This window comes from Anthonomus grandis, chromosome 22 (genome assembly GCF_022605725.1).
Source record: "Anthonomus grandis grandis chromosome 22, icAntGran1.3, whole genome shotgun sequence".
NCBI lineage: Eukaryota > Metazoa > Arthropoda > Insecta > Coleoptera > Curculionidae > Anthonomus > Anthonomus grandis.
The window spans coordinates 30,153,277-30,165,978 of NC_065567.1; the positions used below are offsets into that span (position 1 = coordinate 30,153,277).

Here is a 12,702-nt window from a genome sequence, read left to right on the forward strand (position 1 = left end):
AATCTCGGGCTATTAATTGTAACATTTAAATAGGGGAAATTGCAAATTCCGACACAAAAATATGAATGTTGCAAATATTTAAATTTCCAATTTGGCAGCAATTATAAATTGGGCTTTTATTAAATAGAGCCACTCGAACGGGAGTTTGGGCGTAATAATTTTAATGATTTTACACTTTTAACGAAATTAAACGGGAATTTTCACGGCCAGCTAAATAACGCTTTTTAGTATCAAAGGGCGCAAAATGATATTAGATTAGCGGTTTTCATACACTGCACGTTTGATATTTTATTAAAAAAAAAAAATGAGGGCAAGGGGGTGTAGGGTTTATTATAAAAATTAAATGACGCGACGAATTGTTATTTACGAAAAAGCCTATAGAAAATGGCTTACCCGCATAGGAGCGTCGCGACGCCGTCGTCTACATGGGCCTGATTAACTCATAAACAATTCATGTTATTTGGCGTCCGTCCATTCGGAGTGCGCCCTTGTATTTCCACATGCCTTCCATCATTTATTCAATAAGGTATTGTATACATTTTCAAAAAAAAAATTGACATTTTTAGTTATTTGGGAATTTCTATTTATAGTTCACGTAGGATAGGACAATAATTTATTCTAATCCCGGAAAAAAATCGATATTTTTATCTACAAAAAAAAATCGAAATTTTTTTATAAAATGAGTGTTTTCATACGATATTAGATTAAGTGTAATAGAAAAACACAATTTTAGATTGATACCGATGATGTTAAGGAACTGAGACGGGGATATGTCTGAAAAACTGGTCAAAAAATTGAGATTCTGAGACACTCATGGCAAACAATTTTTGTTTTTAATAACAAAAGTTAAAATTGCCCTTTCTTATACTCTCATATTTAATGTACTGAATGATTCTATATATCGATTTGTTTATGCCCACTAAGCCCTTGCACTATAATAAACTTTCGATTTATGTGTTTTAAAAAAATTATTGAATTTTCTTGGACATCACTTATTATAACATTAATTTTATCCTACATCACTAGAGCTAAAGAATGTTTCATGCACATGCAACATCTGTTCTTATAAGTCACATGCAAATTATATAAGTTGTTCTAACCCATTAAGGTAATGCAATTTATTGAGAGTACCAGTTAAGTTTTAATGCTAATGATCAATTTTAATTTGATTTTGTAGCTCATTAAAGGCATTGCGGTACTCAAAATACAAATTACACCTGCCTCCTAGGTGAACCCATTAGCAAGCAACACGCCATCGTTTATACTTAACGAAATTAATAGAGAAGATTGAGCAGGTTATTACTATCCTTATACCAACAATGTTTTAATGCTTAAATAAAAGCCGCAGCCGAAGAAAATGACCTGCCCTAACTCGCATCTCTTCATTACCGCGAAGTCCTTAAGTCGATTTTAAAAACACTACCTGAGATAATCGCTTTACCTATGGTAAAGGTAAATGCATTAGCAGAGGCCTATTAGCCCTAAATCGTATTTAAAACCCCATGTTCTGAGGTCGATGCTTATTTTTTTAACTACCAAAAATTGCAGTGACGTAATTATAGTTCTGTGTGTTTTATCGTCTTGGATATCCGAAATTATATCCCCGCTGAGGCTTTTGCAACAGAACATCTTTTAACGTTCCTTTAAAGAACAACCTAGAACTTACATGCATAACTTAAATGGATATTATATGATTTTAAACCAGTAAAAAAAATATTTTTTATTACATCTCTCTCAATTTTTGCCTGCGAATGCATAACTTAATTGGGTCTGATAAACAATATAATGAAAAATTGTAAATTTAATGGTTTATTTTTATTTCTATAATAGTGACCCAACCTCTAAGAAACCGTAATAAATTTCGGTTATAAAAATTCTGGGTCACTTTGTGCCTTTTTTACCAAAGACCTTTTTGGTCATTTTATATAACCTTACATTGTAAAAAGTAATATTAGGTAATTTTTACTTCTTGACCTATTACCAATAAAAAATATTTTTGCCTAATTTTATGACCCCATAAAGGCCCTAAGAAGAATTCTCACTTTAAATATTGTTACAAAATGAGTCAGTGTCCGCATGTAAATGTTTAATTTTACAAAACATGCGGAATTTCGCGATCCGTGAAATAAGTTTTCCCTCATACAATATTTGATGCGACAATATGACACTTTATTCATTGGGGAATCGTAACGGGAAATTAGTTTCGTGTCCATGCGACTCTTATAGTAAAATGTCAGCATGTAACGTATACGAATGATAATTCGAAAAAAAATTTATAAGAGTTTTACTTTGTTTGTGCCCTTGTGAGTATGACTATCCGATAAACCACTTAGGCATAATTTAACTGGATATGATATATTTTTTGTAATAACTTTCCTTATTATGGCAAATGCACCCGAAACCCAGGCAGTTTTAATTATTTATTAATATGTCAAAATACAGAAACTAATTAGGGCAAAACATTTTTTATACTCCTAATAAAAACTACCAACAGGGTTTCAATAATAAATCAGTGGCCATTAAACTATATATATGTTCGCCGTATACACATATTATATTAAAATTAATTAATAAATATGTATTATTCAATTTGCCGAGTCGATTAAAAAAGCAACACTCGCCTATTGAATAAAATATCATATTTTATTTTACAAGCCACTACATATCAAATTTAATAATTTGCTTAATTATTAACTCAAATGAAAAGTTTTAGGTGGATCGCATGTTGCTGCATTTACAAATTTACAAAATCGCGGTTAATGTTCTGTGTTTTATTTTGTTGATATCGAAAAGGAATTTAATTAAACCTTGATTGAATGGAAATAAATTAAATTTGTTAGTGTAAAAAATTTATTCAAAAAAAAGTTAAATTAGCTTGACAACATACTGCTTAGTACCACATGCTAAGTTGGTGAAAGCGCTGGGAAACCAGTTAACTCTACCTGAACACAATATATTTTCGTTTCTCTTGATGGGTACTACCTACAGAAAGGTTTTGCCTTGACGGTGATATTGGAGATGAGAGAACTAAGAAGTTTTCGGGAGAAGATATTTTTCACAATTTTTTATTGACTTAATTAATTTTTTTAATAAAACTTGCATAATTTTAAAAGATATGACGGCTTTTTTATAAAAAAATATTATTTCACAGTTTAAAGCTAAATGATACAAAATTAGTGGTATAATTGGTTGTTAATGCATAACCTTAATGGATATGATCAATTTTATTTAAAGTATTATTGAATACATTTACAATAGAATTTAAGCCACTATTGATATAAATTTATTTCTTCGTAGTTTTACAAATTTATTAATTTTAATATTAGTACTCTACATTTTATTTTAAGTGTTCCAATTGAACCAAGTGAAAAATTAAAATTATTATTAGTCAAATTTTTACACTAATTAAGAAAATATGAGGTAAAGCGGTACTTAGCATAATTTTAATGGATACGTTTTTGTTTACGTAATTACGCGCTTATATAAATACGAAATATATAAATTGTAAAGTAACTGTTGTTTAATACTGCCCTGAATTTTTTTTATTGTTAATAAAAGTAACACAAACTGTAATTATGTTTGTAAATATTTTTAAATATGTTTTTAATGAAACAGTAAGAGCAAGAAAAAAATCACTAATTTATACTTAATTTTGCTGGATACAAAGTATAGTTATTTAAAATGTTAATATACTAATATAAAAAAATATTATTTCTCATATTAAATGCTTTTCAACATTTTACTTTTGCATAACCTTAATACATATGATTTATTTTTTAGGTAATAAATTTAAAAAAAATCCCAATATTTTGAAGTACTATAGACTGTGTGTGCATCTTAAATAAATAATATTAAGGCCAAGTATAAAAAAAAACATTTTAGAATAGGGAAAAATTACAATAGCACTAAGTAGTTTAATTTGTAAAAAATACATATCTATAACTGCCTTAAATCGGCCTAGTTCCTATTTTTTTTTATACTAGATTTATTCTTAAGTTGCAGAATTGCAGAAGATTATATTGTTTCTAGAAGAGCTCAATATAAAATTCTACTAGAAAATTTTTCCTTACTGTATTTCACATTTCACAAATTTATTATAAAAAAAAATAAAATTATTAAAATGTAACTTTGTCTTATAAATATATTTAATTCTGGTAGTTACAAATAGTTGAAGAAATGCCAAATAAAATTCTTATATTAATTAATCTCCTAAAGAAATATTAGGTAGTTCGTAGCATAACTTTAATGGATATGAGTAAGTTTTTAAAGCCTAAACCGCATCTTTTACTTTAATTTTCAGTAAAATGTTAATATGTTTAATTTGTTTAATCTTTTTACAAAAAATGATGTTAAAAAGAAAAACAGTCAAGCTTTTAGACTCTACTGGACCAAGGTATTGAGCATGTTAATTTATTCTTAATCTAGCAACAATCAATCAAAAACAGAAATAAATAAATACAAAATTATAATCAAAAATAAGTTGCAGATTACAATCGGAAAAGACCTATACTCTTATCTTATAACTAGCACTAACCTATTATCATCTGAGAAATTTATTCAAATACATATTATACACATGTCTTTTGTAAAAAAATTAAATTAAAAATTTAATTTAATATTAAAGTAATACTACCCTTTTAATAACTAATCCTTAAATTTTGTTCAATCAAGCTTCAAGAAATCAGAGGGAATTTTGTTATAAAAAAATACCTTGTTCTAGGTAAAAACTGCGCTTAAATTGAGCACTTTTAAAAATTAGCCTTTCTCGTATTGATAATCTTCATTATAATTGCCGATTATTTACAAAAGTACCTAAATAAAGTATGTTACTGTCCTTTATTTTAAGCCAATTTTTTTTGTTGATACCTAGTCAAATTTTCTCTTACTAAATACAAAACGCACACACGAATTTTGTTTTCTTGCTTTAATTCTACTATTTAAATGAAAAATTATATAAAAAATCGCAATAGTTAAAATTAATATATAAATATTATATTAAATTTTTTGCAGTGTGTCAGAGTGTCAAAAAGTATCCTCAAATTCTTTACAGACTTAACAAATTTAAGTTTTGTATTATCTATATGAATATTGTTGTTATTTTTAACGCAATTTACCTTGTTTATGTTTCCAAAAATCACAGCACTAGTTTTTGAAGAATTAAGAATTAAATTAGGCATTTACAATACCATCTACAAATAGGATCTAAATATTTATATATTTAAAAAGTTAAATTCGAAAATATCAAGTTTTATTATTTTATTATGTATGGATTCTCCCATGTATAGTAAACTTTGCACCCATATTATTAATACTTTAAATTAAAGTTCATTACTTTTATGCCTTAGACGGTAGAGATGGCAACGTATGGTTATGCAATTTATTAAAATTAATCCAGTTTGTAATATTTTTCTTAATTTTTAAAGACACAAACAAACCTATGTTAGCCATGGTGCTTTAGGTTTATTTATACAAGTTTGCTTATTAAAACCGGATAAAATCATTTAATTTTACCATCAAATAAATGTAAATATAATAAACCATTCCATGGAGTTAAGTGTATGTAAGTATTTTAAAAACGTTTTAACACTAAAATTTTTAAAATACCTGTACTTAATAATTTTAGGAATAACCAGGTTTTTAGCTAAATTAATATCACAGAAATTCAAATAGTGATCAGGCATAACTTTAATGGATATGATTATCTTTCTTTTAATATTTACATGTTCGTTTAAAAAATTATATGATGATTGTCGTTTGGACTGGGCTATTTTTTTTTTTTAAATATATCAAAAATGTTGTTCAAGGTGACAAAAAATTTTTTGTCTGTAAACTGCGTTAAATCGACCTAGTTTTTTTTTTTACTAGATTCATTCCTAAGTTGCAGAAGTGCAGAAGGTAATATTGATTCTACTATGAAATTCCACTAATAATAATTTTTCTTTACTGTATTTTACATCTTTAATTCTTGTCATCCCTTATAAATTTTTAATAAAAATAATTAATTTGTTAAAATGTAAATTTGTCTTATAAATATATTTAATTCTGATAGTTATAAATAGTTAAAAAAATGCCAAGTAATATTCTTATATTATAATAATTAATCTCGTAGAGAAATATTAGGTAGTTGGTAGCATAACCTTAATGGATATGAGTAACTTTTTAAAACCTAAAACGCATGTTTTTTTTTAATTTTCAGAAAAATTTATTATTTATTATTTAAATTGTTTATTTAATTTATTTATTCAATCAATTTATTTTTTCTATTACTAAAATTGTAAATAACTTTTGAAAGAGTGATTTTATGTAAAAACGTTAAGAGACCTTTTTTGTAAGGCATTAAATTTTCCTTGAGATTCTATATTATTTTTATCTACAATGTGTCTCAGGATGAGCGAATTTATACGTAAAGTTTTGGGGTTGAAATTTGACCATTTGGCATCCCTGCTTGATTAAAAAATAAAATTTAGCATATTTTTATTTTTTAAAAATCAAGAATGCCTGGCATACGAGCATTTTTAAATTTTCTGAGTAGGTAAAGTAGTATTTCTAGGCAAGATATAAAAAAAGTTAATAAGAAAAAGTTGTTTAGAATGCAAAATTATACCCAAATACCGAATTTCATTTTGGTTTTTACGTTCAAATAATTTATTATTTGTTAATTATTTAATTATTTATTTTCTAAAAACCAAATAAATATTAATAGTTAAAACATATAAAATAGTAAAAATTATTGCCCTTGGACTAATTCTTTTTACGATCGGTAGGAATTTTTTGCTCATGCATGCCGCTTATTATATTGTATTGTATAGATATTAATTTGTCCGTTAGCTATCAAATTCCTAGTTTAAAAAAATATATCAATGCTAAAAGAATCGATTATTCAGAAACGGCTCTTCAGAGAGGTTTTTTGTAGTGCATTTAATTTCCTATAAATATGTGTCCAAATATTTTCTTTACCTCTTGATAGATAGATGATAGGGGCTCAAATTTTGACGATATTTTTATGATCACCTTAAACAAGATTTTCAATATATTTTTCAAAATAGTCGATTTTTTTAGCGCAGTCTACCCTACTTGATTGCACCCCAAAAGCCGCTCTTTTTCGCAATAAACCCAAATAAAACACAAGAAAAAAACCCTCGCAGTCGAACATCTTATCCGAAATCGAAAGAATCTTAATTAAAGCGTTACGCCTGGACCAGTTTCTCCCCAAATACCATTGAAATACATCGTCAAACAACAGAACACACACACACACACAGTGCACTCCGTGCGGTGGCGCCCCCCTTAAAAGCGAACGGAGCGCTTTCGTACTAAAAAAAGCGCGTGCGTTCGTCGACATTCGCTTTTCGTGTTTATACTGCAGTGTCGCTCCGCTAGGCTACTCAGTTTACTTTTGAGATCCTTGGCAGTCAGAAGTGCCATTCGGTACATCCCGTGACCACTATTAAATACGATATGTTTTATCGCGTGAAGTTAAAGTAGTACTTTATCGCGTTACGGTTATGTGCGATACGCAAAGTAACTCCGTAGTGTTTTTGGATGCGTGAACTAATTTTAAAAATGTTGTTCCTAGTTTTTGTGTGTGTTATAAGTGTCGCATACGCGAGGTTCGACGGTGCCAATGAGCAATGCTCATGGTTACCAGATAACAACGATGGAAGTTCGAAGTTGGCCGTCACTTGCAACGTTCGACTGTTGGACGAGCAAGCGGGCAACCTGACGAACATCCCGCAAGAAGTCACTTCCAAGTTGAAAATCCAATGCTCCAACGCCATATTTTACGAAAGTATTTTACCATCAACTTTACATAGGTTACACGAGCTTGAGGACTTAAGAATATCAAATTGCAAGATCCTCAATATCGACTCGAATACCTTCGAGGGGCTTTATAATTTAAAAAAATTATTTATCAATAGTTTCAATGTCGAGTGGGGTTTGAATAAAAACTTGGAGCTAACGAGTTTGAGTTTTCAAGGGCTGAAGGAGCTGCAAGTGTTAGACTTGGCGGATAATAATATAAGGGCCCTACCCGAGGGCGCTTTTTGTTCCTTAATGAATTTACAAACTTTAAACTTGACAAGGAACAAAATCCGCTCCACTGAAAGAATCGGGATCAGTACCCCGGAGTGTAGCTCTAGCGAGTTACAGAACTTGGACTTGAGCTTTAACGATATTAGAAGTTTGGGGGACGACAGTGGGCTTGGAAAGCTCCGTAGGCTACAACACCTTAATTTGCAATATAACAATATTACTGATTTATCTGGTGATAGTTTAGCTGGACTTGTGAGCTTAAAAATTGTGGATTTATCTAATAACAATATAGGCTCCTTACCTCAAGGATTATTCGCTGGCTCTCCAGAGCTTAAAGAAATACACTTACAAAATAATTCCCTATATGCCCTTGCTAAAGGATTATTTCACCGTTTGGAGCAACTTTTGGTGTTGGATTTAAGTGGGAATCAGCTTACAAGTAGCCATGTCGACAACGGGACTTTTTCAGGGTTAATACGCTTGATTGTGCTAAACCTCTCACATAATGCCCTTACCAGAATAGACTCCCGGACTTTTAAAGATTTATTCTTTTTACAAATATTGGACTTGAGAAATAATTCGATTGGATTTATTGAGGATAATGCCTTTTTACCTTTATACAACTTGCACACGTTAAATTTGGCTGAGAACCGTTTGAACACCATTGGACCCCATCTGTTCAATGGGCTGTTTGTACTAAGCAAATTAACGCTGAATAATAATTTAATTGTGACTATTGATGCTCGGGCTTTCCAAAACTGCTCCGCCCTTAAAGAGCTCGATTTAAGCTCGAATGCTTTGTCACAAGTTCCTGAAGCTATACAAGAACTGTCTTTCCTAAAGACCTTGGATTTGGGTGAGAATCAGATTAGTGAGTTTTTCAATGGTTCTTTTAGGAACCTTAATCAGCTTACTGGGTTGAGGTTGATAGATAATACGATTGGGAACCTTACCAGAGGGATGCTGTGGGATTTGCCTAGTTTGCAGGTACTAAATTTGGCTAAAAATAAAATTCAAACTATTGAAAGAGGCACTTTTGAGCGCAACATTCAGATTGAAGCCATTAGGCTTGATGAAAATTTCCTTACGGATATTAATGGGGTGTTTGCCACCCTGGCCACTCTTTTATGGCTAAATTTGAGTGAAAACCACTTGGTGTGGTTTGATTATGCTTTTATCCCAAGCAATTTAAAGTGGCTGGATATTCATGGGAACTTTATAGAGCACTTGGGGAATTACTATAAAATTCAGGATGAAATAGGCGTAAAGACCCTGGACGCCAGCCATAACAGGATAACCGAGATCTCTGGTATGTCTATTCCTAATAGTGTGGAGCTTTTGTTTATAAACAATAATTTTATTAAAAAAGTGCACTCTAATACTTTCCTTGATAAGACCCATCTTGCTAGAGTAGACATGTATGCCAATGATTTAGTGAATTTAGACCTAAATGCCCTTCGTCTCACGACAGTGCCAACCAACCGATCCATTCCAGAGGTTTACCTTGGAGGCAACCCATTCCACTGTGACTGCACTATGGAATGGCTCCAGATCATCAATGGAATGTCTGCCTCCAGACAATATCCAAGAATCATGGATTCTGATAATGTCATGTGTAAAATGACTCACTCACGAGGTATGACTCATATGCCCCTCAGCCAAACAAAAGCAAGCGACTTCTTGTGTGCATATGAAACTCATTGCTTCACATTGTGCCATTGTTGCGAATTTGATGCATGCGACTGCGAAATGACTTGTCCAAATAACTGTAGCTGCTATCACGACCAAACCTGGAATACCAACGTGGTGGACTGTTCTGGACAAACTGCTTCGGAGATACCGTTGAAGATCCCTATGGATGCCACCGAGGTCTACCTTGATGGTAATAACATTAAAGAGCTGCATAATCATGCTTTTATTGGCAGGAAAAACTTGAAAACTTTATTTGTGAATAACAGTAACGTCGAGTCTATCCAGAACAGCACTTTTAACAGTCTGCACGCCCTACAGGTGTTACACCTGGAAGAAAACAAGCTGCGTGAGTTGAAAGGTTATGAGTTCGAACGTCTGGATAACCTGAAGGAGTTGTACCTCCAAAGCAACCTTATTGAGGCGGTAAATAATAAAACGTTCGAACCCTTGACCTCCCTGGTGATCCTCCGTATTGATGGTAACAGATTAACCTCTTTCCCTGTATGGCAACTAAACCTGAACACTCGTCTCACTCAAATTATGATGGCGGCAAATCCTTGGTCCTGTCGCTGTAAATTCCTGCAAGGCTTAACCTCCTGGGTAGCTGAGAACGCTGTAAAAGTGCTAGACAGTGCTAGTTTAATGTGCTCAATCCCCGACTCACGTCCAACTCAAAATCGCGAATTAGATTTCAACTCCACCGCCTGTAGTGACTATTATGCAGGTAGTTCAGTGATCGACTCCATGTTGGTAAGTGACTATTGGCCCATGGTAGTTGTTACGCTCTGTATAGTGATCCTAATGCTCCTAGCAATCGTGCTATGGTTTATATTTAGAGACCCAGTGCGTGTGTGGCTCTATTCGCGTTACGGAGTGCGCCTGTGTAACTTTAGGGACTCTACCTCAAAACAGTACGACGACAGTGACAAATTATATGACGCGTTTGTGTGCTACAGCCCCAAAGATGAGGAGTGGGTGGTGCATAACCTTGCTGCCGAGCTAGAACCAAGGTATCAGCTATGCCTACACTACCGAGACATTCCTAATCCTGCCTACATACAGCATGCTGCACCTGCAGTAATTGAGGCTTCAGAGGCTAGTCGCCGGGTAGTTATGGTCCTAACGAGGAATTTTTTAGAGACTGAATGGTCCAGGTTCGATCTAAGGCAAGCGTTCCATGAGGCCCTAAAGGTGCGAGTCTACAACTTAATAATAATCGAGCTAGGTCCAATCCAGGATCCTTTAATGGATCCAGAGCTGAAACTCTATCTAAAAACAGCTGAGCGAGTCAAATGGAGCGACCGCAGGTGTTGGGAACGGTTAAAATACGCCCTGCCCTCAGTGGACTCCCGAGGGAAAATAAACGCCAACTATCGAAGGAACATCAACAACTACACAATAGATTCGAGAGTAGTCGCCAACGGTACTCATCCTCATCATCATTTCACTCACGAGAAGGTGCGGACCCAAGGGCCTCCCTCACCCGGGATGCAGATGATCCCTCCTCCTGCATATTCCGCTTCGGGGGTCCCTCAGGAGTTGGAGGATGCCAACTACTCCTCCGCCACAACGGCCACTCCATCTCCGAGGCCATCCAGGAGGATCTCGCAGGAGCAGAGGCCAATTTCTGATCACATCTATTCTAGTATAGACTCAGACTACAGTACTCTGGAACGGGGAGGTTCTGGGAGGCGTATGGGACCTCCTCAGCAGTGGAGGCCTCCTCACCCTCATATGGTCCTGCAGCATGGTAACCATAACGGCGGCCAGGCCTATCTAGTGTGATATTTTTTTCCTTGACTGATTAGGTATATGTACAGTAAGTTGTATTTTTTAAGACTTAAAAAATTCCTCTTTAATAATAATTTTTGGGATTTTGTGGTATGTTAAATTGTTTGTTTTAGGGACGGATTTTATTATGGGTCGCTTTATGCAGGGCGATAAACGTTTTATTGGACGCCCTTGCTTAAACGACCTTTTTGAATTTATTTAACTTTGTCAGGTCCTATAGAATTAGGGTGTTAAGGTTTTATATTATCATTTTGTACATACATTTCAAATACGTAAAAAAAATAATCTCCTACTTACACCCTATATTTAAAATTATTGTAATAAGATGCAAAAGATACGTTAAAAAATCTTCACAGAATTATAAGAAAAGAAAAAAAAAATATAATAAAAATAAAAATTTTACTATTATAGTATTATATTGTAAGCTTTTTACGTTTTCTGTTAGATAATATATTTAAATTAAATATAAATTTTATATAAAAAATAATATGTAGAGTTTAAATATTGTTTGCAAAATTGTATGGGCTCTGCTGTTTAAATTCTGTGAAAGTTTAATTATATAAATGAATTAAACAAGGATCTTTGCTATTATACTAATTTGTGATATTATCATGTAAAGCCAAACTGTAAACATTGCTTGATGACCATGTATGTTTATAATAAGTGTTTAATGTAACGTTTAATTTGTTATATTTTACTAATAAATAATTATTAGGTAAACACTTAATGGTTATAACTGTATATTTTTAATGTGTAGATTTCTAAGTGTGAAATCAACGTGATATACTCTGTGCTCTCTCTCTTATTCACTATAGATATATCACAAAATCCCAATATTAATGTATAATATTCATATTTACATAAAACTGTAATTATTTTTTTTCTTGTATTATTTTTGTATAGCGCCCTGTATATAGATATATTTATTTGTCTTGACCGTAATGGTTTGTACTATGTGTATATTTTTTACGAATTGCAGAAACGAATTATATAATAAATATGATGTGAAAGTTTATTTTGGCATTTTATTTTTTTTACCTTTTAAATGTGGGAAATATAGAGAAAAGTATTGGCCAAAAATTAAAAAATATTTTTTTTGGTAAATCAGACAAAAAAATAATAATAATAAATGGCCAGAGAAGGGATATCAATAAATTTAGATATATTTAAATAAATTTCATGTTT

The 12,702-nt window shown here is 32.1% G+C and overlaps 1 protein-coding gene across 1 annotated transcript; it reads left to right on the top strand.

Moving 5' to 3' along the window:
* The first annotated feature begins 7,374 nt into the window (after window positions 1-7,374).
* On the top strand, window positions 7,375-11,802 carry LOC126748558 (toll-like receptor 7). The gene has a single exon (XM_050457873.1). The coding sequence runs from the start codon at window positions 7,543-7,545 to the stop codon at window positions 11,509-11,511; it is 3,969 nt and encodes a 1,322-aa protein (XP_050313830.1). The 5' UTR covers window positions 7,375-7,542; the 3' UTR covers window positions 11,512-11,802.
* Window positions 11,803-12,702: the final 900 nt, after the last annotated feature.

What these genes read in the sequence shown, in the direction of transcription:
- LOC126748558 (XM_050457873.1), top strand. Translation starts at nt 7,543, where the DNA reads ATGCGTGAACTAATTTTAAAAATGTTGTTCCTAGTTTTTGTGTGTGTT.